The sequence below is a fragment of the Sebastes fasciatus genome, chromosome 21 (assembly GCF_043250625.1).
Source record: "Sebastes fasciatus isolate fSebFas1 chromosome 21, fSebFas1.pri, whole genome shotgun sequence".
Classification (NCBI taxonomy): domain Eukaryota; kingdom Metazoa; phylum Chordata; class Actinopteri; order Perciformes; family Sebastidae; genus Sebastes; species Sebastes fasciatus.
In genome coordinates this window covers 1,963,791-1,986,628 of record NC_133815.1, presented here as the reverse complement: position 1 = coordinate 1,986,628, position 22,838 = coordinate 1,963,791, and the positions used below count along the sequence as shown (strand labels likewise).

Genomic DNA, 22,838 nt, shown 5'->3' with positions numbered 1-22,838 from the left:
TATTATGACTTTTTTTCCCGTTAAGTTATGACTTTTTTCTCGTAAAGTTTTGACTTTATTCTCGTAATATTACAACTTTTTTTCTCGTTAAATTACGACTTTATTCTCGTAATATTACGACTTTTTTTCTCGTTAAATTACGACTTTATTCTCGTAATATTATGAATCTATTCTGTAAATCTCAGATGTTTTTTCCACTCAATGTGGCCCTAATAGTCATAGTACATTGTCTCTTTGGCCCTCACTGCATTAGACTTATATACTATATACTTAGACTATAAACTGTGTTATCTTCATCACAATGATCACATGTTTTGCCGCTTCAGACTGATTTTTTTTTTCTTCTATTGCCTAAAATGTCTCTTTAGAGAGTAAAGGTTGCTGACCACTGACCTAGTATGAGTAATAGGGAAGTCTCGCGTGATTAAGAGAGTTATTCACGCGAGACTTCATACACTAGTATGAGTCACATGGAAGTCCCGCGAGACTTCATACATTAGTATGGGTAACAGGGAAGTCTCGCGTGATTAAGAGAGTTAATGAGAATACAATGGAGGCGGAGCTAGCTGGCTGGATTGTCAAACTAAAGAGATATTTTAGTGTTGCAGGTGAGCTGGTGATGTTATTATGATTATCTGGGCTAGGACAATGTTTACACTGTATTTCGGTGGCACTGTGTTAGTAACTGTTAGTGTTTATGAGTAGTGACGGTATTAACGGTAGCCAGGTAGCAGCAGGAGCGCGGGAGCGGTGACCTTGACCTTGACCTTGACCTTGCTGTCTATGACCTTTACTCTCTAAAGAGACATTTTAGGCAAGAAAAACAATCTGTTTGGAGCCGCAAAACATGTGATCATTGTGATGAAGGTAACACAGTTTATAGTCTATATAGTATATAAGTCTAATGCAGTGAGGGACAAAGAGACAATGTACTACGGAGTATTAGGGCCACATTGAGGGAAAAAACATCTGAGATTTACACAATAAAGTCAGAATATTACAAGAAACAAGTCCTAATATTACAAGAATAAAGTCAGAATATTACAAGAATAAAGTCATAATATTACGAGAAAAAAGTTGTAATATTACGAGAAAAAAGGCGTAATATTACAAGAATAAAGTCGTAATGTTACGAGAATAAAGTCGTAATATTACAAGAATAAAGTCATAATATTACGAGAAAAAAGTTGTAATATTACGAGAAAAAAGGCGTAATATTACAAGAATAAAGTCATAATATTACGAGAAAAAAGTTGTAATATTACAAGAATAAAGTCGTAATATTACGAGAAAAAAGTTGTAATATTACGAGAAAAAAGGCGTAATATTACAAGAATAATGTCATAATATTACAAGAATAAAGACGTAATATTACAAGAATAATGTCGTAATATTACAAGAATAAAGACGTAATATTACAAGAATAAAGACGTAATATTACAAGAATAATGTCGTAATATTACAAGAATAATGTCATAATATTACAAGAATAATGTCGTAATATTACAAGAATAAAGACGTAATATTACAAGAATAAAGACGTAATATTACAAGAATAATGTCGTAATATTACAAGAATAAAGACGTAATATTACAAGAATAATGTCGTAATATTACAAGAATAATGTCATAATATTACAAGAATAAAGACGTAATATTACAAGAATAAAGTTGTAATATTACAAGAATAAAGTCGTAATATTACAAGAATAATGTCATAATATTACAAGAATAAAGACGTAATATTACAAGAATAATGTCGTAATATTACAAGAATAAAGACGTAATATTACAAGAATAATGTAATATTACAAGAATAAAGTTGTAATATTACAAGAATAAAGTCGTAATATTACAAGAATAATGTCATAATATTACAAGAATAAAGTCATAATATTACAAGAATAAAGTTGTAATATTACGAGAAAAAAGGCGTAATATTACAAGAATAAAGTCATAATATTACAAGAATAAAGTTGTAATATTACGAGAAAAAAAGTGTAATAATACAAGAATAAAGTCAACTTTACGAGAAAAAAGTCTTAATATTACAAGAATAAAGTCATAATATTACAAGAATAAAGTTGTAATATTACGAGAAAAAAGGCGTAATAATACAAGAATAAAGTCAACTTTACGAGAAAAAAGTCGTAATATTACAAGAACAAAGTCATAACATTACAAGAAACAAGTCGTAATATTACAAGAATAAAGTCATAATATTACAAGAATACGAACGGGACCCCGTGACCGAGTCATGTGACCGAGTGGACGCTACTGCGCATGTCCCAGTTGCCCAAGTTACGCCAAGATCCGGGTACTTTTCCAGACGGAAGTCGAGCCATTTAGGCTTCATGCGCCAATGAGCAACTCTCATAGGAATGACTGGGGCCCGCCTCCAACGCTGTATCCCGTTCTCTTTATACATCCATGAGACCACCTTGCAGTGCCTGAACAATAACTGGTGATGCTCTAGCAACCCTCTCGTTGTTATTCATTGTAAAAAGTGCAGTCCACCAAAGAAATCCATGCAGCTCTTTGAGTCTTCTGGGAGTATGAACCTTCTCTGCTATTGATTGTTTATGGTTTCATGATGTATGTCATCAAAGTGAATAACAATACTGGAACTGTCTGAGCACAGGAAGTCACAGTTTAGTACAAACTGTACCAAAAATATAGTTTCCAAACTGTCTGGTTTAATACACTCCCAAGTATTCCCACTTACAGATGTAGTGTATAATCAGCCTTTTTACTGTTATAATATATATTTTATTTACCACTGTGAAGGCAAATGTGAGAACATGTTCTGTGTCCTGTACAATGGACCTCTGTCTCCCCTGTTTTTTATGTGTAGACACCTGCATGGGTCTCTGATGGTTCAAGGTTAAGGAGTGAAAAAGACCGTACCGAAAGTGTATAAAAGCGCAGGAGGAAAGGTCAGGTTTTTTCACGCTCTGCAGACTGGGTGCCTCATCTCTCGAAATAAACAGACAAGGAACTCAAGAAAACTGTCTTCATTTGCTTATTGAAAAATTACTACATAGATATTACAGATAATAGTTCTTGAAAGTTCTCACCTTCTGCTACGTCACCTTGATGTTTCTCTATCCTCAGAATAGTGTTGGTTATGTACGTCTCCTCAGCATCACTGAGCTCACAGCTGTATATCCCCTCTTGATTTGATGTTAAGCCCTGCAGCGTGAGGCTTCCTGACTCAGACACACTCTTCACCTGCTGAGTCCACTCCTCTGAGACTGTGTAGGAGACGTTGGCTCCGGTCTGTTTCAGGATGATGTGACTGTGGTTGAACCTCCAGATGAGGCTTGTCAGTGGAGTGTTTGAGGACGTGCAGGGGATCGTTGTTTCAGTCTGTGAAACATTGATAGAAGCTGAAATGATACAAAAGAAGAAGTGATCAAATATTTCTTATCAGATTCTGGAACCAGATTCAATCGGTCTTCTTAGAAACACTTACCGGGTTTAAACAAAGTGGTTCTCTTCTTGTTTGAGCGAGTGCTGACGGTGCAGCTGTAGTCCAGATCAGAAGCTGAAACTATCAGAGAACTACTGATGTTGTAGAGCTGCTGTTCATTCTGCTGGACTGTGGTTTTGTTCTGGGGGGTCACGGTGGATGGAGGGTTGGTGGACCAGGTGAGCTTTGGCTCAGGGTAGATCCCCTCTGAGCTGCAGGTCATCCTGTTTTCTACCTGCTGAATGTCGACTTTACGGACCGGAGCTGCAAAGAAAAGAAAGAAAAAAGGATTATTTTTTTTTTATGAAATGGCTTTCGAAGTGGAAATGTGTGAGATAGCAGTCAGCTGTGGTGAAATTTACATTTTCTGCTCACTAAGCTTGAGTGTCTCTTTCTCATACCGTCCACTTTTAGGTTGATAAATGATGTGGTACCAGTCTCGGTGCTGGTGTAGCACAGCTATTGTCCCACAAACAGAGTGTGTTTTTGTGCTACGTAAGCAGCCGTAGCTCTGCTGGTAGCTTTGTGCTTGCCGCCGCTCTGTCATTGCGGCGTAACTTTTGCGAGTGTCCGACAGACCGTGTGTGGCGGCGGGGAGTGTTGGTTTATCGGTGGCGTTATAGCTGTGATCGTAGGTGTAGCAGACAGTGTATGTACAGTTTATTTGTTGGTGAATAAATGATACGAGGCTACAACTCGCTCCGCTCAAGCGAGCCATAGACGGGAGCCAACTTCCTGTATCATGCAACTCCAGCTCTGCCTCTTAAGATGGAACAGCTTATCTCCTTAAAGAGACGAGCTGCTCCTCTGAGTTTTTCTCAGCTTTTTAATTAATTATTAATATTTATTTTAACTGTTTTAACCGATAACATAAATGGGTTAAAATGTTTAATGTCGGTTAACGGTTAAACGGTTAATTATTGACATCCCTATACCACACGTTCATGCAATCTGACTTTTGATTCACAAAACATGCAGTTAGAAAAGCTCATGTCATATTTCTCAATTCTGCAAAGGTCTGGAGTGATATCAGGACATTTTAACTGAATGATTTATTGATACTTGTTAGTGTTTCCTGTATTTACTGTTTGTTTCTCATACCGTCTACGTTTAGGTTGATGAATGAGTCAATGTGGTCGATGGCGGTGCCGGTGTAGCACTTGTATCTGCCCTGGTCCTGAACCTCCACCCTTGTCAGCCGGAGCGAGGCGTTTCCTTTGGAGATCTGGTCTTTGAACAGTGACGTCCTGCCTTTGAAGTTCTCGTCCTGGCGGCTCAACTGGTCTTTGTCGTCGTAGTAGGAGTGGGCCGGAATGTTTCCGGTTGTCACCTGAATCCAGTGGATGACCACTTCATTGCCAGCCTGAAAACTGCACGGTAAGATGCAGCTCTCGTTGAAAACACAGTCCACAGCATCTGCAACACATCAGGTAAAGAGACATCCAGTTGTGTAATGTTAGTCCCTGTATTAACAATACATAACAACAAAAATGTATTTAATGAGCAAACAACGTTACTTTGTGCTGCGCAACAAACAAAGAACATCAATGAAAACAAACAACATAAAAGTAACACAACCAAGAATCCTCAGTAAGAGCATGTCTGTTGAAGTCAGTTTACAATGGCTCGTCACGTTGCATATGTTCAGGATTCCTGTGCAGTATGGAACTTGATTTTAATAATTAAAGGTCTGGATAAGTATGGAAAAACATTTCTGTTTCCATACTGTTGCCCCTATTCTGTTTTTGAAAATATTAAATTCAGAATTTCTAAAAACAAATGGATCATAGAAGCGGAGTGTTTTTCATGGCGTTTGGAGCAGCCAAAATGTTTACTACTGTGTGAGAGAGCGCGGGCCAGAACACCCTGAAGAGGACCTGCTCCCTACGTAGGTATGAAGCTAACGAAAACACAACCATTCTTAGTTTCAGGTGATTATACACTAATGAAAACATTGTTATGAATATTCTTCCACCACTGCAAAAAACAATCCTGCCCACTACTGCTACAGTAGTTCTGATAAACACACTCACATATAAAGTAGTTTTTAAAGCCTGCGCATGTTACGCTGTTTACTAGGGCTGTCAAAGTTAACGCGATAACACATTAATGCAAATTCATTTTAATGCCACTAATTTCATGCAATTTCTTTAATGCATTAATGCAATCAATCTTTTAGAGGTTGTAGCTCAGTTTTAAATCCAGAGTGAAGATACTGGGATCATATGAAACTAAAAAAAACTAAAGAATCCATCGGTACCAGCCATGTCATACTAGCTTGTCGAGAAGGACTACATATTGGTGAGGAAAAACCCACACGAGTCTCCCCTTTACAGACATGCCCACTTTATGATAATCACATGCAGTTTGGGGTCAAGTCATAGTCAAATCAGCACACTGACACACTGACAGCTGTTGTTGCCTGTTGGACTGCAGTTTGCCATGTTATGATTGGAGCATATTGTTTTATGCTAAATGCAGTACCTGTGAGGGTTTCTGGATCAATATCTGTCATTGTTTTGTGTTGTTAATTGATTTACAATAATATATATATACATACATTTACATAAAGCAGCATATTTGTCCATTCCCATGTTGATAAGAGGATTAAATACTTAACAAATCTCCCTTTAAGGTTCATTTTGAACAGATAAAACATTTGATTAATTTGCTATTAAATATTTTATTCAGTTGACAGTCCCACTGTTTTCATGTAAAACACACAGATACACACAATACATACAGTGGACACGTATCATGCTCCCACATGTACTTATGTACATTCACTCTCTTGCATGAGTAAGTAAATAATATTGCAAGTTACTTTATTATTTTTCTTTTTCGGAGAGAAATTAAAAACAAGTGAGAAAGGAATGCACTGAAATATGATTGAAATGAGGATGAGAGTGACGGGTTGGGTTCTTCTGAGGAAATGTCATCATCATCAGGAATTTAAACAATGAACCCTTTGTCAGCTGCAGGTTGTCCAACCGGCTCTGATTAACTTCTGATTCATACTCTTGTGTGGCTCTGGTTTCACTACGGTATGTGTCTCAACAGGTTCTCCTGCATTCCAGTTAAAAGTGACAAGATAATCCTCTCAGTCCTTTCCTACTCTACAGCTGATTTATTTTACTATAGTTCAGGTGTCACCTGTAATTCGTTCTTTATATTTGATTGTCAATGAAAATGGTTTCCTAATCCAAGACTTTATTTGGATCTTTGCCACTTGACCTTTGACCTAAATTAAAAGAAAGTCGTTCGTATATTTTTGTAAATAATACAGATATTGTTTTTTTATTAAGCCTAATGCAAAAGATTTCCGTATGAGCTTGTTGTATTTGTAAGTTAAAGATTAGTCTCAGTAACTCAGACTAATGTTGTGCAGCCAAACTTTATTAAAATCAACTTTACTTTAGACCCTAGTGGGGATCCTAAAGTGTCCAAAGACTTAATTTGAGATAAATGTGTCTTTAAATGATGCACAAGACATTCAGAATATTTCTAATGCAGCTATAAAACACAGTTAATTAGACACATATGTCTTTTCCTCTGATATGTAGCCATATGCATATAGTTTCTGTGTTATTTGTCAATATTTTGACATGTTTGATTTGATTTCTTCCTCCACCCCCGTACACGGAAAAGTCATAAACAGCTGGTTGTATTTCATGAAACAAGTTGGCACATTACACCAAAACTATCTGAATGACGGTAAACATGACATGTCTGTTATTTCTGTTTAGCCTGGTCAGACGGGCTTTGAACGCCTCACTCACCTCCTCTTGCAAGGCTCTGCAGGAAGGTCAGGACCACAACGAACACGACACGCTTGAGCCCAGTCATCCTTCCTTTTAAACCTCCGTCGACACTGTTTAATACACTGCACAGAATAGGAATTTCACCGTGGTCACGATGCCAAGGCCACCTGACTGGTATGACCAGTTATCTGATGTGACATCTCAAGTATGCTCACTGAACAGAAGGGAAAGGCTTGAGTGCGTTGACTCTCGGGTGTGGGCATCTTTCATTCAGCACATTTTTTATAATCCTTAATCCTTAAATTATCTTATTACACCGCATTGTTGAATACTTGATTCTGATTGGTTAATCACAGCGTTCTGTTATTTCTTTATAGCAGACCGTTGCTATGTATAACAGACCGTTGCTATGGGCGCAGCTCTGATGTTGGACTCTGGTAGACCATTTTGTGTCAAATTATTGATTATTTAAGTAAGTAGCCGTGTAATAAGCAGGATAATGTACAGCTAGCCGGTCATTGTTGTGAAAGAATCCCCTTCAGGGCGATGAGAGACCCCTCTGCTTCGCGTCGGGGTGCGGCATCACCCTGTTGGGCTTTCTTTCACAACAATGACCGGCTCGCTGTACATTATCCCTTACATAACGTTTATTTAAAATGTGTATCTCACCTCTCAAAAATAAAGTTACAAGTAAATAAAATACAAAAAATTATAAAATCATGAAAACAATTATACAATCAGTTAAAAAAAAGAAGCCATGAGATAAAATTGAGTTTCAAGAAGAGATTTTTAAAGACGTTAGAGATTTTTCCACAGCTGAGGCGCGCGGCCGCCTTTAATGATTAGTCAAGATGTTTAAAGCGGTATCTGGGCCCTGTCAGAGGATCTCAGGCTCATAGAGAGTTAGTTGATCACAGATAAGGCAGGAGGCTTTAAACACAAGCAGTATAATCTTAAAATAAATCCTAAAACTCTCTGGTAACCAGCAGCCAGGACTAGTGTGATGTGATGTGAGGGTTTCTCTTAGAAAAGGTTAAAAGTTCTAAACGTTTTGCCTGCTGTTGACGGATCAAAGTGTGTTGCAAAAGGCGAGTCTGGAAGTGAATACAATCTTATCTAGATCTGAAAAGTGAAAGTGACCTCCTACAATACTTCTTGGCAATCCATCCAATAGTTGTTGTAATATTTCAGTCTGGACTGAAACATTTCCATCCCTAGAGCCGTGCTGCTACAGTAATGTGGCTAAAAATACCATTAAGTGCAGAGGCCTGTACTACGAAGCGAGTTCAACATACCCAGGGTATCTTCTCCTTATCTGGCTTCACTAACCCTAACAAACGAGATCACGCTTAGCGGTCCTACGAAGCTGGTTATCAACTCGGTAAATCAACCCAGGGTTTCTCAGTCACAGATATGGACAAGTCCGCAGACTTGCAGACAGACAGGCAGAGCAGCACGTTTTACAAAGGAAGAAACTATATTAGACAAATATGAAGAAGTTAAACACATAATCCAGACTAAAATTAACTCAGTTGAAGCTGCCAAATACAGGAAGGACAGCTGGTAAAAGAAAAAACTCCAGATGTATGAATGCATAAATTAACAGACTTAGTAATTTAACGGAATACTCAAAAGTCAGATACAGACGTCTAGATATAAACAGCTTTTAGGAGTGTAATAGATGAATGGATTACACTTCTTTGAGGGCGGCTCCAGGTCACATGTCAATGTGTCCTTGAGCAAGACACTTAACCCCAAATTGCTCCCTAAGGCATAGCCATCGGTGTGTGAATGAGTATTTAGATTAGATCCTGATGGGCAAAGTTGGCACCTTAGTAGCCTCTGATATCAGTGTGTGAATGGGTGAATACTGACATGTAGTGTAGAGCGCTTTGAGGGGTCGGAAGACTAGAAAAGCGCTATATAAATGCAAGTCCATTTACCATTTATACCCTTTGATCAAGAGTTGGCGTGTATGACTATTTCAACCTTCTTCCAGCTGCGTCCGCCCCCCCCCTCAGGCAGTGTAAAACAGATTCAAGAGGAAGTAAAAATAAATAAATATAAAAATATAATTCAAAGCGGTAAACCCCCCCAGCATAAAGTCAGCTGTCCTTCCTGAATTTGTCAGTTTTAACTGTGTTTTTTTTTAGTCTGGATTATGACTGTAACTTCTTCATATTTGTGTAATATTATCATAAAATCACCGCATCGAGCTCTGATTGGTCAGTAGGAGGTGCTTTTATACGAGTTGATCTCTTATCTGGAACATAACCTGATCCACCTTCGTAGGACGGAAAACCCTGAAGTTACCTCGCTAACCACAAATCCTGCTTCGTAGTAAAGGCCTCAGGTATGCATTTGTGTTGTGTTAAGGTATCACAGAAAACATGATGTCACTGATGTCATCTCCATGACGACAAGTGAAAGAGGTGTATTTAAGTTGCAAAGTTAATTTAAACTCTGGGAATTTAACACAATTTCAATATAAAAATTATAGCTTTTAATAGTGAACTTATTTGGATGGAAATGCCCATAAAAAGTGAGACACTTCAGGAAAAAACATATTTTTTATGCACTGCTCAGTTTTAAGAGTTTGGGCTTCTTTTGGACTCGTGGAAAGAAAACATCCAGAATACACATTTAGGTGTTTATTTTACTCCTTTATACTCTATTTGCGTCTGTAGATTTCTCCTAAATCCACCAAAAGTTACCATTAGATAATGCATAATTTGCATATTTAAACATAACATTTGAGAGAACTTGTAATTCAAAAAATAATTATCTTAATGTAAGTATATAATATAAATATAATAAAATATACAATAAACAAAATAAATGACTCGATAAATAAAATTATGAATAAAAATGCCATTAAATGTAGCAAAAATAATATTTAAAACAAATGAAGCCAGTAATTAATTGACATAAATTGATATTTCTGTTTTGATTTGCTTTTTTATTTATCTTTTATTAATTCCCTTATTTATTTACTCTTCTGTTTAATTTTCCCTTTTATATATTCATGTATTTACTTATGTATTTATTTTGATTGGTTTTTAAATGTATTTATTTAGTTTTGCATTTAGTTTTTAACTATTTATTTATTTCTTATTCATTTAATTTGTTATTAATTTTATATTTATTTTTAAATGTATGTATTTATTTATTTATTAATGCCCGATTTTCCCCACTGCATTTCACCCTTTATTTATTTCCCCAAACCTATTTATTTCAGTATTCTTTTGATTATACATTTCTATTTTATTTCTTTTTATTTTTTAATTTAGCTGGTTTTGTCCTCCATACCACATGGCCTATTTCACACTGTATGTATGGATTATGTCTTATGATCTAATAAAAGGTTAGTTTCTATCTACATATGACATTTCCACTTTAATCCCATTATTTCCTGTTAATTCCTATGAACAGTTTTACCTTGCAACCCTAGTAAAGACAAATAAAAAACCTTCTCCCACACCTTTTGGATAAAATGAATACTGTTTGTTTTGTTTGACCTCCAGTGGCTGACGTTCACTCTGAAATCACCGCTGGACGTTGCAGCAGATGAGGAAACTTTCATCCAGAAGAGGTCAGTAAAACAACATGTCTGCTACTCATACTTCACTGTATTTGCAGGTAGTCAAGCACCTACTTGTTTATTTTCATACAATACATGAAGACAAGTGATATCAAACATAAGGCAGCTGAATGAATGTAATACAAATAATACAGTCAGTACATGGAGCTACGTAGACGCCCACAGGCCTGCTGTTATAAGAGAGACACACAATGCATCGAATCATGTTCAAACAAGCAATGATTTAGTGATGATAGTGGAAAAAAATGCTCTTATGATCTTAAATTACTATACCAATTAGTTTTTGTTGTTATACAAAATATTTAACACGAGTGCAGAAACTGAGGCGCGTTTTAGACATGACGAACAACGAAGTAGTTTTTATTTATTTTCTCAGATTTAAAGGTATAATTCTTTTGATTTTCACTGTAGCATGTAATATAATTCATCTTTTTTATGAGATGTTCACATGGCACTGATGATTTATCTGTGAAAAGTCCACATATTTAGCATGTATGAGTTTACTTGCTTATAATTAGAATACTTCCTTTTCTCTCTGCGAGTCACTTTTTCCGTATGTGGTTTTATTTTTTACTTCTTCTTTACCAATGTCTTAAGACGAAAATACTTATTAGTTTTAGTCACATTTTAGTCATTTTTATCCTTCATAGGTTAAAGACAAGGAGGACAGAGACGGACTGAGCGCTGCCACCACAGTGCGTTGTGTGTGTGTGTGTGTTTTTGAGACAGAGAGAGGGGAAGAGAAGGTGTCAAAGAAGGGGACAAAAATAAAGAGATTTTGGTAAAATGTTTATGTTTTTAAACTACATTGTGGTCTCGTCGTTATTCGTCAGCGATATTAGAGCTGCACAATTAATCAAATATTAATCGCGATCATGATTAAATAAACACGATCGCCTGCGATATTGACGTTTAAAATGCGTGCTTTGGTCATAGAAAACTCTGCTGCATATCAAATCAAGTGCCACAGTCACCAGCCGGCGATCGAGATGTTTTGGCTTCACTTTTGGAGAGCCGTCATGCCGCTGTGCGTGCACCCGCTGTGGCTGCAGTCCGGAGGGATTCAACTCGGTGGGCCGGAGACGGTGGATCCTCTCCCCGGTGCTGGCTGGCCCTCGTCTGGCACATTTCCATGAGCCTTACAGCCTTAAATTGTTTACAAGAGCACGAAGTTCTTCATAGATCTAGCCCCTTAATTTTGCTCTAATATACCAGATGGATGCATTTAACTTTAATGGATATTCCTGAATATTCCTGCATTTTTTGCAATATATATCGCAGAAAAAAAAATATTGCAGTGTCAGTTTTTTCGAACATTGTGCAGCCTTAATTTATACAACATGGAAGTGAAAGCAGCGCTCTGTTTATTTAAACGTGAAAGTGCAAAAAAAATTGATTTGTCGCTAAAATCAATAAATAATCGTGATTATCATTTTGTCCATAATCGTGCAGCCCTAAGCGATATTGCATGCTTTATATCATCACCGTTAATTGTTTAATGACGTCGGTGCCGTCTCGCCATCGTCTCGTTGTCATCTCGTCATCGTCTCGTCATCGTCTCGTCTAGGGATGCACCGATACCACTTTTTTTCAGACCAAGTACAAGTACCTATATTTGGGTACTCGCCGATACCGAGTACCGATACGAGTACTTCTCTGTGCCAAAAGACCCTCGTTAACAGCCAGCTGGAGGGTGTGAGCGACACACGGCGGGCTGGGGAAAGTGAGGGCCGGTGCGCGCCGGCTGAGGTGGGATCCCGGCAGAGCGGGGTCGGGATCCCACCGTAAAGTGGTATCGGTGCCGTTGTGTTGGAGCCGTTTTGCGAGTACATGAGCACAGTATCGGACCCGATACTGGTATCAGTATCGGTATCGGTGCATCCCTAGTCTCGTCGTTGACGAACATATTTTGTCATAGTTTTCGTTAACGAAGTTTAAACTGTTCTTTACCGATTTGTCCGAGTGTGGAGCCCGAGGACGTGAGGTAGAGGAGGAACAGCATGCTCTGCTTCATAAGCCAGAGTCTCATACAAAATAAATAGATTAAAGAAACGTACCGTAGCATAGAAACAACATAGTGCAGAGTCTTAAGGTCAAAGTGTCCTTCGTTAATCAGTCTGGATAAAGATGTTTGCCAAACTTCTCCGGAGCTGAAGGTCTTTTTCTCTCGTGTTCCCACTGAAACTTCTGATTATTTCAGCCACAAACATTGGTCTGTTTTGGGCTTTGCTACCTCAAGTTTCCAGTGAAGGACACACAACAAGACCTGAGATACTGGAGGAAACAAAGTTTGTTGCTCCATCAGGTCATTTAATCCTTCAGTCTCCGGTGGATTTGTCTCCAGCTCTGTTAACTTCCTTCATGTAGTACAGTCTTCAGAGAAACGCTGTGTTTCTTTGGCTTCACCAGAGCTGCTGGTTGTAGTGCATTTTGTCTTTTCAAGTATTTATCTTTTTATTTTTCTTCATGATTTTGCCTGCAAACAAAATTGAACAGAATTCAGTCCTGAAAAGCGTCAAATCTCTCATTTCATCTTCTTCATTATAAACAACTTCTGCAGCAAACATTCGTTTTCTGCTCATTTTATCGAGTCACTTTAATAAAAAAAAAAAAAATAATCGTGCATTACGTTGTGCTTTGCTGCCTGACACCTGAACCGAGGCTACTGAATGGAGGCTGGGACACGGTGTTGAGCTATGGGGCAACTGGAGATGCGATGTTGGAGGGTTACAGCAGACAGCGCTAGAAATAAAGTGTCAACTCAGCTGCTCTTTGGGTGCAATCGGCCTGACAAAACTTTTTGGCTTAAAGATCTTTTTGCTAATTGCAGATTTGTAATTCTCACCCATAAAGTAGGCTGCTGTTGACACCCTGCCTGCGGACGCCACGGCAAAGAGACAAATCTCTGGTGCTTTTTTGACTACAGCTGCTAGATGGCGCTGTTGTTGAAGTGTTGTTAGCTGCTGATTTAATTACATTTAATTTATGATTCTTGTTTTTGTTGGAGTAGGTAATAAATTCCTCTCATTGAGTAGGTAGTTTATACAGGCTCAGGTTCTTTAAAAGCTTGTTTCATAAATTTGTACAATTTTGATTTGTGCTCATTCAAGATATGAATGAAGGGCTGAATTACTTAAAGAGTGAAGACAGTCCAGGTGTTTTCTTTATAATAAAGATGTCTTTGTTTCACTGCCACCAAAGGGGGAATAAATAACAACAAAATAAACAACAAAAAAAACATCGGTATCAGTGCATAATTATGCAATCCGTGCATCCCTAACTTCAAGCTAAATTTTAACTGAGGAGAAAGGTTTAATTGATTATCAATTAATTAAATGGATTACAGCATGCGGTGCACTGCAGAATGATCGGTGCAAATGTTGTAAAGTAGACTTGGCTGTAAGTAAATGACAACAGTATTCTCCTTTAGTGCAGCAGTGCTGTTGTTAGTACAGTATATTTACCTTAATGGGTTTCCAGCGTCAAGGTCACAACACGTTGTTTTCCTGAGTCCAAAAGACATTATCATGAGTACAAACAACACACACACACAATAAAAGAATAAGTGGAGGCAGAATTATTATTATTATTTACCTTTTTACACTTTTTACAAATGACTCTTTTATATTTGGTGAGTACCGCCAGGATTGCAACCACAACCCCAATGGAAACCACTCCAGCTGCAATGCCTGCAGTGTTTGCAGCATTAGAAGAGCCTGAAACACAAAAAGATTCAGTTAATTCATCTTTCTACCAAACAAACTTCCACAAGTGCAATGACAACTACTGAAGCGTGAAGCTGTAATGTGTCACAAAAATAAATTAATATAATATAACATTGATTCTATTTTACAGAAACCTTTCCAAAGTAAAAGGAGCGCCGCCTACAGTAAGTCAAACAGAAGATAAAAGATAATGCACTCAACCAGAGTGTAACAAAAAAAATGCAATTCATTTGATTATTTGGTTCTTCGACTGCATTTATACAAGCACATTATTTATTAACAGCAAGTGATTTTTATAATATTATATGATTATAGAGAGACAGGAAGACAATCCAGGCACTCCAAAATATTAAAACAAGCGGCAACGTGGAAGGAAATATATTAAGAAAGCCTTTATTGTCGTGGCTAAATCATTTAAAAGCCAATATGATTCGACCACTGTAGGTCTTCTTCAGGGCTTAAAGGCAGTATATTTTTGGCATCATTGGGCAAAAATCCCATAATGACCTTTCAGCATATTGTAATTCAAGTGTTCTGAGAGATAACTAGACTTCTGCTCCTCCTCATGGCTCTGTTTTCAGGCTTTAGAACATCTAGCCCGTGACGGGAGACTTTGACCAATCACAGGTCATTTCATTGAGAGAGAGCGTTCCTATTGGCTGTGCTCCGGTCATGTGATGTTCCCTCACCAGATTTCACAATGGCAGTGGCGTCACAAAGGTTCTCATTTTACAGCTAAACCGTGCACTACAAGATGATTCTGAGAACATCTGAGGAGAGAAATAGGCATTAACGTAACAGAATATTGATTCATATTTGATCAGCGCTGCCTAGTTTGACCGTTTGGTCGGAGTTCAGAGTGATTGACAGCCGGCTCTCGTAGACGGCAGATGGACAGCAGACCTCAGGTCAGCTCTGACTGCTTATTTCCCTCCGGTCTGTGAAATCTTGCAGATGCCGTTAGGAGCACCGGAGGACACAGAGAACATGATTTTTTTTCATGTTTCCTGTTTCATGTCCTACTGTCATGATATAGCAACCGTTTTATGAAAATAACTTTTTTTAATTATATTTGCTCCAATCTGCCTACTGCTGCTTTAACAACCAAGAAAAGTTGGTTTAAGCCCCCAAAAAGTTTCTTAGCCCTGACGAAGACCTACAGTGGTCGAAACATGTTGGCGTTTTAAACGATTTAGCCACTGTTGGGTGTTATTTTAATACTTTCTCATGTTTGTATTTTGCAGGTTTTGCAGGAGTGTGAAGTGAACCCTGTCTGGGATTCATGATTTCATGATTTCATGACGCTCCTCAGCAGCTCAGTGAGTAACTGAGAAACTGTTTCCAAACTGTCTGGTTTCATACACGCTCCAAGTATTCACACACACTGATATTACAGATAATAGTTCTTTAAAGTTCCCACCTCCTGCTACGTCACCTTGATGTTTCTCTATCCTCAGAGTAGTGTTGGTTATATACGTCTCCTCAGCATCACTGAGCTCACAGCTGTATATCCCCTCTTGATTTGATGTTAAGCCCTGCAGCGTGAGGCTTCCTGACTCAGACACACTCTTCACCTGCTGAGTCCACTCCTCTGAGACTGTGTAGGGGACGTCGGCTCCGGTCTGTTTCAGGATGATGTGACTGTGGTTGAACCTCCAGATGAGGCTTGTCAGTGGAGTGTTTGAGGACGTGCAGGGGATCGTTGTTTCAGTCTGTGAAACATTGATAGAAGCTGAAATGATACAAAAGAAGAAGTGATCAAATATTTCTCATCAGATTCTGGGACCAGATTCAATCGGTCTTAGAAACACTTACCGGGTTTAAACAAAGTGGTTCTCTTCTTGTTTGAGCGAGTGCTGACGGTGCAGCTGTAGTCCAGATCAGAAGCTGAAACTATCAGAGAACTACTGATGTTGTAGAGCTGCTGTTCATTCTGCTGGACTGTGGTTTTGTTCTGGGGGGTCACGGTGGATGGAGGGTTGGTGGACCAGGTGAGCTCAGGCTCCGGGTAGATCCCCTCTGAGCTGCAGGTCATCCTGTTTTCTACCTGCTGAATGTCGACTTCACGGACCGGAGCTGCAAAGAAAAGAAAGAAAAATAATGTGTTGATGTGAGACCTGGTTATCTTTGATGCTCGTTGCTGTGTTGTACCCTAACGTATAATAATTCCTTCCCTTCTTTGCACTTATTATGCCTCCAGCAGCCTTGGAGCCAGTGCCTAAAGAATGTGGATACTGTATACCATTGTGCTTTACGTTTTATTACTGTCTGTGGAAATCTTGTACACCGCTGTACTCTGTGTGCTGCTGCTAAATAGCCATCTCTGTATATTCGCAGACTTTCGCATTGGTTGTATCTTATATATAAATTAGGGCTGTCGATCGATATCATATATTTAATCGCGATAGATCGCATGATTGTCCATAATTAATATGCGATTAATTGCATTATTAAAATGAACCTTAAAGGGAGATTTCTCAAGTATTTAATTCTCTTATCAACATGGGAGTGGACAAATATGCTGCTTTATGCAAATGTATGTATATATTTATTATTGTAAATCAATTAATAACACAAATCAATGACAGATATTGATCCAGAAACCCTCACAGGTACTGCATTTAGCATAAAACTATATGCTCCAATCATAACATGGCAAACTGCAGCCCAACAGGCAACAACAGCTGTCATATAGTGGGCATGTCTGTAAAGGGGAGACTCGTGGGTACCCATAGAACCCATTTACATTCACACATCTGGAGATCAGAGGTCAAGGGACCCCTTTGAAAATGACCATGACAGTTTTTCCTCGCCAAAATGTAGCTCAAGTTTGGAGCGTTATTTAACCTCCTTCACTACAAGCTAGTATGACATGGTTGGTACCGATGGATTCTTTAGGTTTTCTCGTGTCATATGATACCAGTATTTTAACTCTAGCTTTAAAACTGAGCCCAGTACAAACAAGTTGTGTTAATGCGTTAAAGAAATTAGTGGCATTAAAATGAATTTGGGTAATCGCGTTAACTTTGACAGCCCTAATATATATATATATATTTATAATAGCTATATTGAGCCAAAAAACAGCCTAATTATTTAACCGAATGCAGTGCAGTAATTATCCAGCATCTGCACTTCAGCCTCCCAGGCTGACGAATCAATACAGATAACACACACCTCATTTTTTTTTTTTTATTACTTTATATTGGGTACAAAGATTAGTTTCTATGCTTTATATAAAGTAATGAAAGAAAATAAACCTGTGTGTTTTTTCCATGGTGGCTATCGCTGCTCGTGCTCATTACCTCCATTCTTCCAAACAATTTATGTTTTCTTTTTTTGTTCATAAAGGTCTGATTTGTTTTAGCAACAGGGATATAAAGACTTCTAGAAAATATAAACAAAAATGTTTATTAAAGTTCATTTGCACATGCATGAATTTAGAAAAAGTGTGAAAGACGAATGGGGGGAAACTACCAATTGACAGACACTTACAGTTACATTTGTAAGAGAATCATAACGTTCTCTTTAAGACGTTTCTTTCTTCAAACTTCTTCACCACAGACAACACTAGCTTCTATTGTGTTTATTTTTTTGTTGTTGCCGGCAGCAGAAAACTGGGAGATCAGGTTGACTGTGCCGGTGTGTTTATCTCCTGGGTGACCTTATTCTCACGGCCTTGAATGAATATCAGGCTCGTCTTCCAGGGAGTGAAACGTTATCAGTCGGATGTTTGTAGCTGAGAGAGCTCAACACACTGCGACACCAGAAAACAAAGTGTACAATTCGACAACACATATCCTGCATTTACTCTGTACAACATGTTCACAAGTCCAAATTACAAACATGCTGTACCTGCTGCTTTAAAAAATGTGTTCTCGGCTCAGTAGGTTTTGTGAAACTCAAGTTCAGTGAAGCACTAGCTGTGTACCATGTAGGTTATAAACTACTGTCTAAATAATGTCATATAAGCTACCACATGTTCATGCAATCTGACTTTTGATTCTCTCAGTTCTGTGAAGTTCTGGAGTGATAACTGGACATTTTAGCTGAATGATTTATTGATATTTTCCTGTATTTACTGTGTGTTTCTCATACCGTCCACGTTTAGGTTGATGAATGACTCATAGTTGCCGATGATGGTGCTGGTGTAGCACTTGTATCTGCCCTGGTCCTGAACCCCCACCTTTGTCAGCCGGAGCGATGCGTTTCCTTTGGAGATCTGGTCTTTGAACAGCGCCGTCCTGCCTTTGAAGTTCTCGTCCTGGCGGCTCAACTGGTCTTGGTTGTGGTAGTAGGAGTGGGCCGGTTCGTCTATGGATTTCAGCTTAATCCAGTGGATGACCACTTCATCGCCACGCTGAAAACTACACGGTAAGATGCAGCTCTCCATGAAAACACAATCCACAGCATCTGCAAAAAACATCAGGTGAAGAGGAAGAAGATTAACTTTTTTACCATATAAATCATAATCACAGTAATTACTGATTTTTGTTTGTTTGTTGACAAACATGAGACATGATTCGACAAGACAAGGAGAGTAGAGATGGAGGAGTCATTGGTTGGTATGTATAGCTGTGTGTCGTCTGCATAACAAGAGAGAAATATATTATGTTGTTACACGGCTTTGTTGAATACTCGATTCTGATTGGTCAATCACAGCGTTCTACGGTCTGTTAGTTCTTTATAGCTATGTTGCTATGGGTGCAGCTCTGATGTTGGACTCTGGCGGACCGTATTTTATCAAATTATTGATTTCCTAAGTAAGTAGCCGTGTAAGAAGCAGGATAATGTACAGCTAGCAGGTCATTGTTGTGAAATAAACCCTGACAGATCCCCACTTAATCATTGCTAGCTGTCTTTCACAAACTAGCAATGATTGATTGTCATGTCTCTCGGCCGAGTCACAGCAAAACTCTTTGACTCTATAATTGTCTAATCGGACACAGTGACCATCGTAACCCGGCATTATTGTCCACATGATTAAGTTTAAGTCCAATATTCACTCGCCTTTTTATCTCTGGTTTGGTCTCCACCACCTTCTGAGAGAAACATCTGTCTCTTTAGCTGCTAAATGCTCCGCTATATTCACCAGCTGGTTTCTAACTGTGTCTCTCTGCTGCCATTTGATCCATGAAACTTTAAAAGCAGAGAAAGCGTTGAAAACAACACCTTTAAAAGTCAAAAATCAAAACCTTCTTGAAGGATGAGAAGGACGCAGCTAATGCCGACCTCACACCAAACGACTTTTCAGGCGTCTTGAAGTTCCGATAAAATCAGACAAGTTAAATATTATCGTAAGTTCAATGACGCAAACGTTGTCCAATAGGAGCGCTCTCTGCAGCAGCAAACAGGAAGCAGAAAACGGGGTAGAAAGTAAACGTGGAGGAGTTGTGGCTTCAGTACTCTTTCAGTACGCTCTCTTTCTTTCTCTCATATGTACACGTGTGTGTGTGTGTTGATTTATATGATTGAAGCCAGCAATCTCCAGCTGAAACATACATTTAGCTCGTAGGCTAATAGAAAACATTCCAGTATCTAACTTTGGCTTGCAAGTAGCCCCATCGGGACAGTGGGTGCTAGCTAGCAATAGCAAACTCTCTGGGGATTTCAAGGGCTGCAGCAATTTCTGCCCACTTCTTTCTCAGCAGTCTTTCTTAATTCCAAGCAAGAGCAGGATGTGACATAATCTAAAAGAATCTAATTGGCATCTTGTGAATAGTGACCCTGCAAAATCCCCTGTGCACAATATCTGCCTGACTAATGTCTGACTAAAAACTCTGAGAGTTAAGACACGTTGTCTTTAGATGTGAGAGGTCTTCAGTCTTTTAAAAGTCTTTTCAAAGGCCCTGTTCAGACCTGGTATTAACATGCGTCCTCAGTGATCGGATCACAAGTGGACAGCTCTAAGTGCGTCTGATCACACCTGGTATTAGAATGCGTCTTCAGTGACCGCTTGTGATCCGATCTCACTTCCCCGCTCCATATGTAAATAAACACGTAGTTAACACGCGGCTACTACAGCAGACGTGACGGAATATTATAGGAATGTCAGTAGTAATATCCTACATATTTATTAATTCTGGTACATTATATTAACATAAAAATAAAAGGTTATTGTACTGGCGGTCCCCGGGGAACTCCGCGCCGCTGGCACCGCTGCTTTTGCCAGACAACAGCCTGTAGGGGTGCAGCGCTCCAGAGAGCCGGGAGGACAGAGAACAGGCGGGCGGTCCGGTGTCGGCTCCGGGCAAAGCAGCGGAACAAAAACAGCGACACATCTCCGACAGTATAATAATAATTCACTTCCTGTTCCCAGTCTGTAGATATGTGGCCTATAAACAAGATATATTTTAATAAAATACAGTTGTACCGACAGGATCCAGCAGAGCACAGAGGCCGTTCCCATGCTGACAAGCGCCTGTGTCTGTCTCATCTGATGTCCAGCTGGAATCAATGCGCCGGTGATCCCAGCTGGACATCAGATGAGTGCCGGTCCTTAATGTGGCCATGACGCATTCATGTACACACTGCTAAAAGAATGTGGTCATATGTGGTCCAGACCACTTCTGAATGTGGTCTGAAAGATCAGATCTCAATGAGTCCTGAATGCGTCTTGAGTGCGTTCACACCTGTACTTAGAGCTGTCCACTTGTGATCCGATCACTGAGGACGCATGTTAATACCAGGTGTGAACAGGGCCAAAGTCTCCTAGTGTCTGTTAGGCATTAGGTAGGTTGTTAGTGAGAAGTAAAATATTTTATCTTTCAGTAACAAGGAAACATAAACGAAAGCATTCACCAGGTGTGTAAAGGTAGGAATGTGATCTGGCAGGTTCTACAACATTCAAGACTTAAAACACGACGCTCTTAATCTTCTTTCTACTTCACAACAGATTTATTTTATTGTTTCATTTCTCTACATTTTTCAGTAAAGTGCTTTTTTTTAAATAATCATATGAAAGGGATCAACACGGTCTCTCTGGACTTTGCCACTAGGTTAAAGTTCGAAGTATGACACTGGTAATAAACAATCACAGTTTTCAGTCCTTTTAGACACTTTGTTTTGTAACCTAAAGCAAAGGATTTGCCTGCTGTACTTCAGTTAAAGGGTTAATTCACTCATATTAGACATATGTTCTCACTTATCTCTCGTGGTGTATAGCTATGTGCATAGTTTCAGTCATGTGGCAGCTACAGTTTCATATCTGATTAACGCTGACGAAAACATCGAATGTCGCAAGTTAAAGTATCAAGTTTAAACAACATGTGTGATATAAGTTTAGACTGAAATAAGATCACATGGGCTGTGAACACCCTTTCTCACCTGCTTTGTTCAAAGTCCGCAGAAAGGTCAAGACTGCAAAAAACACGACACACTTTCCCACCGCCATCCTCCCAGTAAATACTGAAATGACAAGAATATAAATCCACAACAGTCGCACCAAAGTCGACTAACGGGTTTGGCCTGAACATATGACTAAACAGATGACTCTGACGGCACGCCTAACTTTAGCCTGCCTGGGAGTAATCAGTAATGTGTGTGCGTGTGTGTATCAGCAGGGTAAAGTCCAAGCTGGTTACACAATGAACAGTAAAATATTACTCATTTCAAGGGCAGGGCTGCTGAAGGAAAAAAAAGTTTGGAAGTAAGCAAACTGAGGAGTTTGCAAAACTTAATTATTGTTTGCCATGTTATGATTTGAGCATAATGTTGTGAGGGTTTCTGGACAATATCTGTCGTTGTTTTGTGTTATTAATTACTTAATTAATAAATATATACATACATTTGGATAAAGCAGCATATTTGTCCACTCCCATGTTGATAAGAGGATTAAATATTTGACAAGTCTCCCTTCAAGGTTCATTATGACAGATAAAAATGTGTGATTAATCACCATTAACTATGGACATGCTTAATCATTTCTTAATCTTGAGTCACTTCCATGTAACCTCCTCCCACAGATGGATTCGATTAGGTGGAATTTTTTTTGCATTATTAACTGATGACTTGATAATACTGGAGAACATGTTTCCTGCATGAAGCTCTGTAGAGAGCAACAACTCTAAAGACTAGAGTTTCAGTGAGCACAAAGAGCAGATCTACCATTATCTCGTTTGTAAGGGAACTGGGTTGGGATTTGGGATTTAAAGGTGCAGTGTGTAACACCTGGCCAAATGCTCCAACCAAATCGCTGGCAGCATTTTATCTCTATTACTGGATCTATACAATCTAAATAAAAAAAAAACAACAACAACTAGTCACTAACAGCAGGGCATGAG

The 22,838-nt window shown here is 38.8% G+C and overlaps 2 protein-coding genes and 1 long non-coding RNA gene across 4 annotated transcripts; 1 reads left to right on the top strand and 2 right to left on the bottom strand.

Annotated features, from left to right (window-relative positions):
- Positions 1–3,021: 3,021 nt before the first annotated feature.
- LOC141759555 (CD276 antigen-like) lies at positions 3,022–7,822 on the bottom strand. Its single transcript, XM_074621711.1, has 4 exons — positions 7,252–7,822; positions 4,574–4,888; positions 3,476–3,736; positions 3,022–3,389 (listed from the first exon to the last, which is right to left on the bottom strand). Exons 1-4 carry the CDS (start codon positions 7,316–7,318, stop codon positions 3,037–3,039), a joined length of 996 nt encoding a protein of 331 aa, XP_074477812.1. The 5' UTR covers positions 7,319–7,822; the 3' UTR covers positions 3,022–3,036.
- On the top strand, positions 4,722–18,809 carry LOC141759557 (uncharacterized). 2 transcript variants are annotated; one of them, XR_012592144.1, is made up of 5 exons: positions 4,722–4,849; positions 10,758–10,825; positions 14,690–14,723; positions 15,804–15,878; positions 18,668–18,809. It is a non-coding gene; the product is annotated as an uncharacterized LOC141759557 (long non-coding RNA). The 2 variants fall into 2 exon arrangements; XR_012592143.1 differs by lacking the exon at positions 14,690–14,723.
- hhla2b.2 (HERV-H LTR-associating 2b, tandem duplicate 2) lies at positions 12,637–22,104 on the bottom strand. Its single transcript, XM_074621710.1, has 7 exons — positions 21,883–22,104; positions 18,655–18,969; positions 16,375–16,635; positions 15,995–16,291; positions 14,429–14,550; positions 14,299–14,340; positions 12,637–13,310 (listed from the first exon to the last, which is right to left on the bottom strand). Exons 1-6 carry the CDS (start codon positions 21,947–21,949, stop codon positions 14,323–14,325), a joined length of 1,080 nt encoding a protein of 359 aa, XP_074477811.1. The 5' UTR covers positions 21,950–22,104; the 3' UTR covers positions 12,637–13,310; positions 14,299–14,322.
- Between the last annotated feature and the right edge of the window lie 734 nt (positions 22,105–22,838).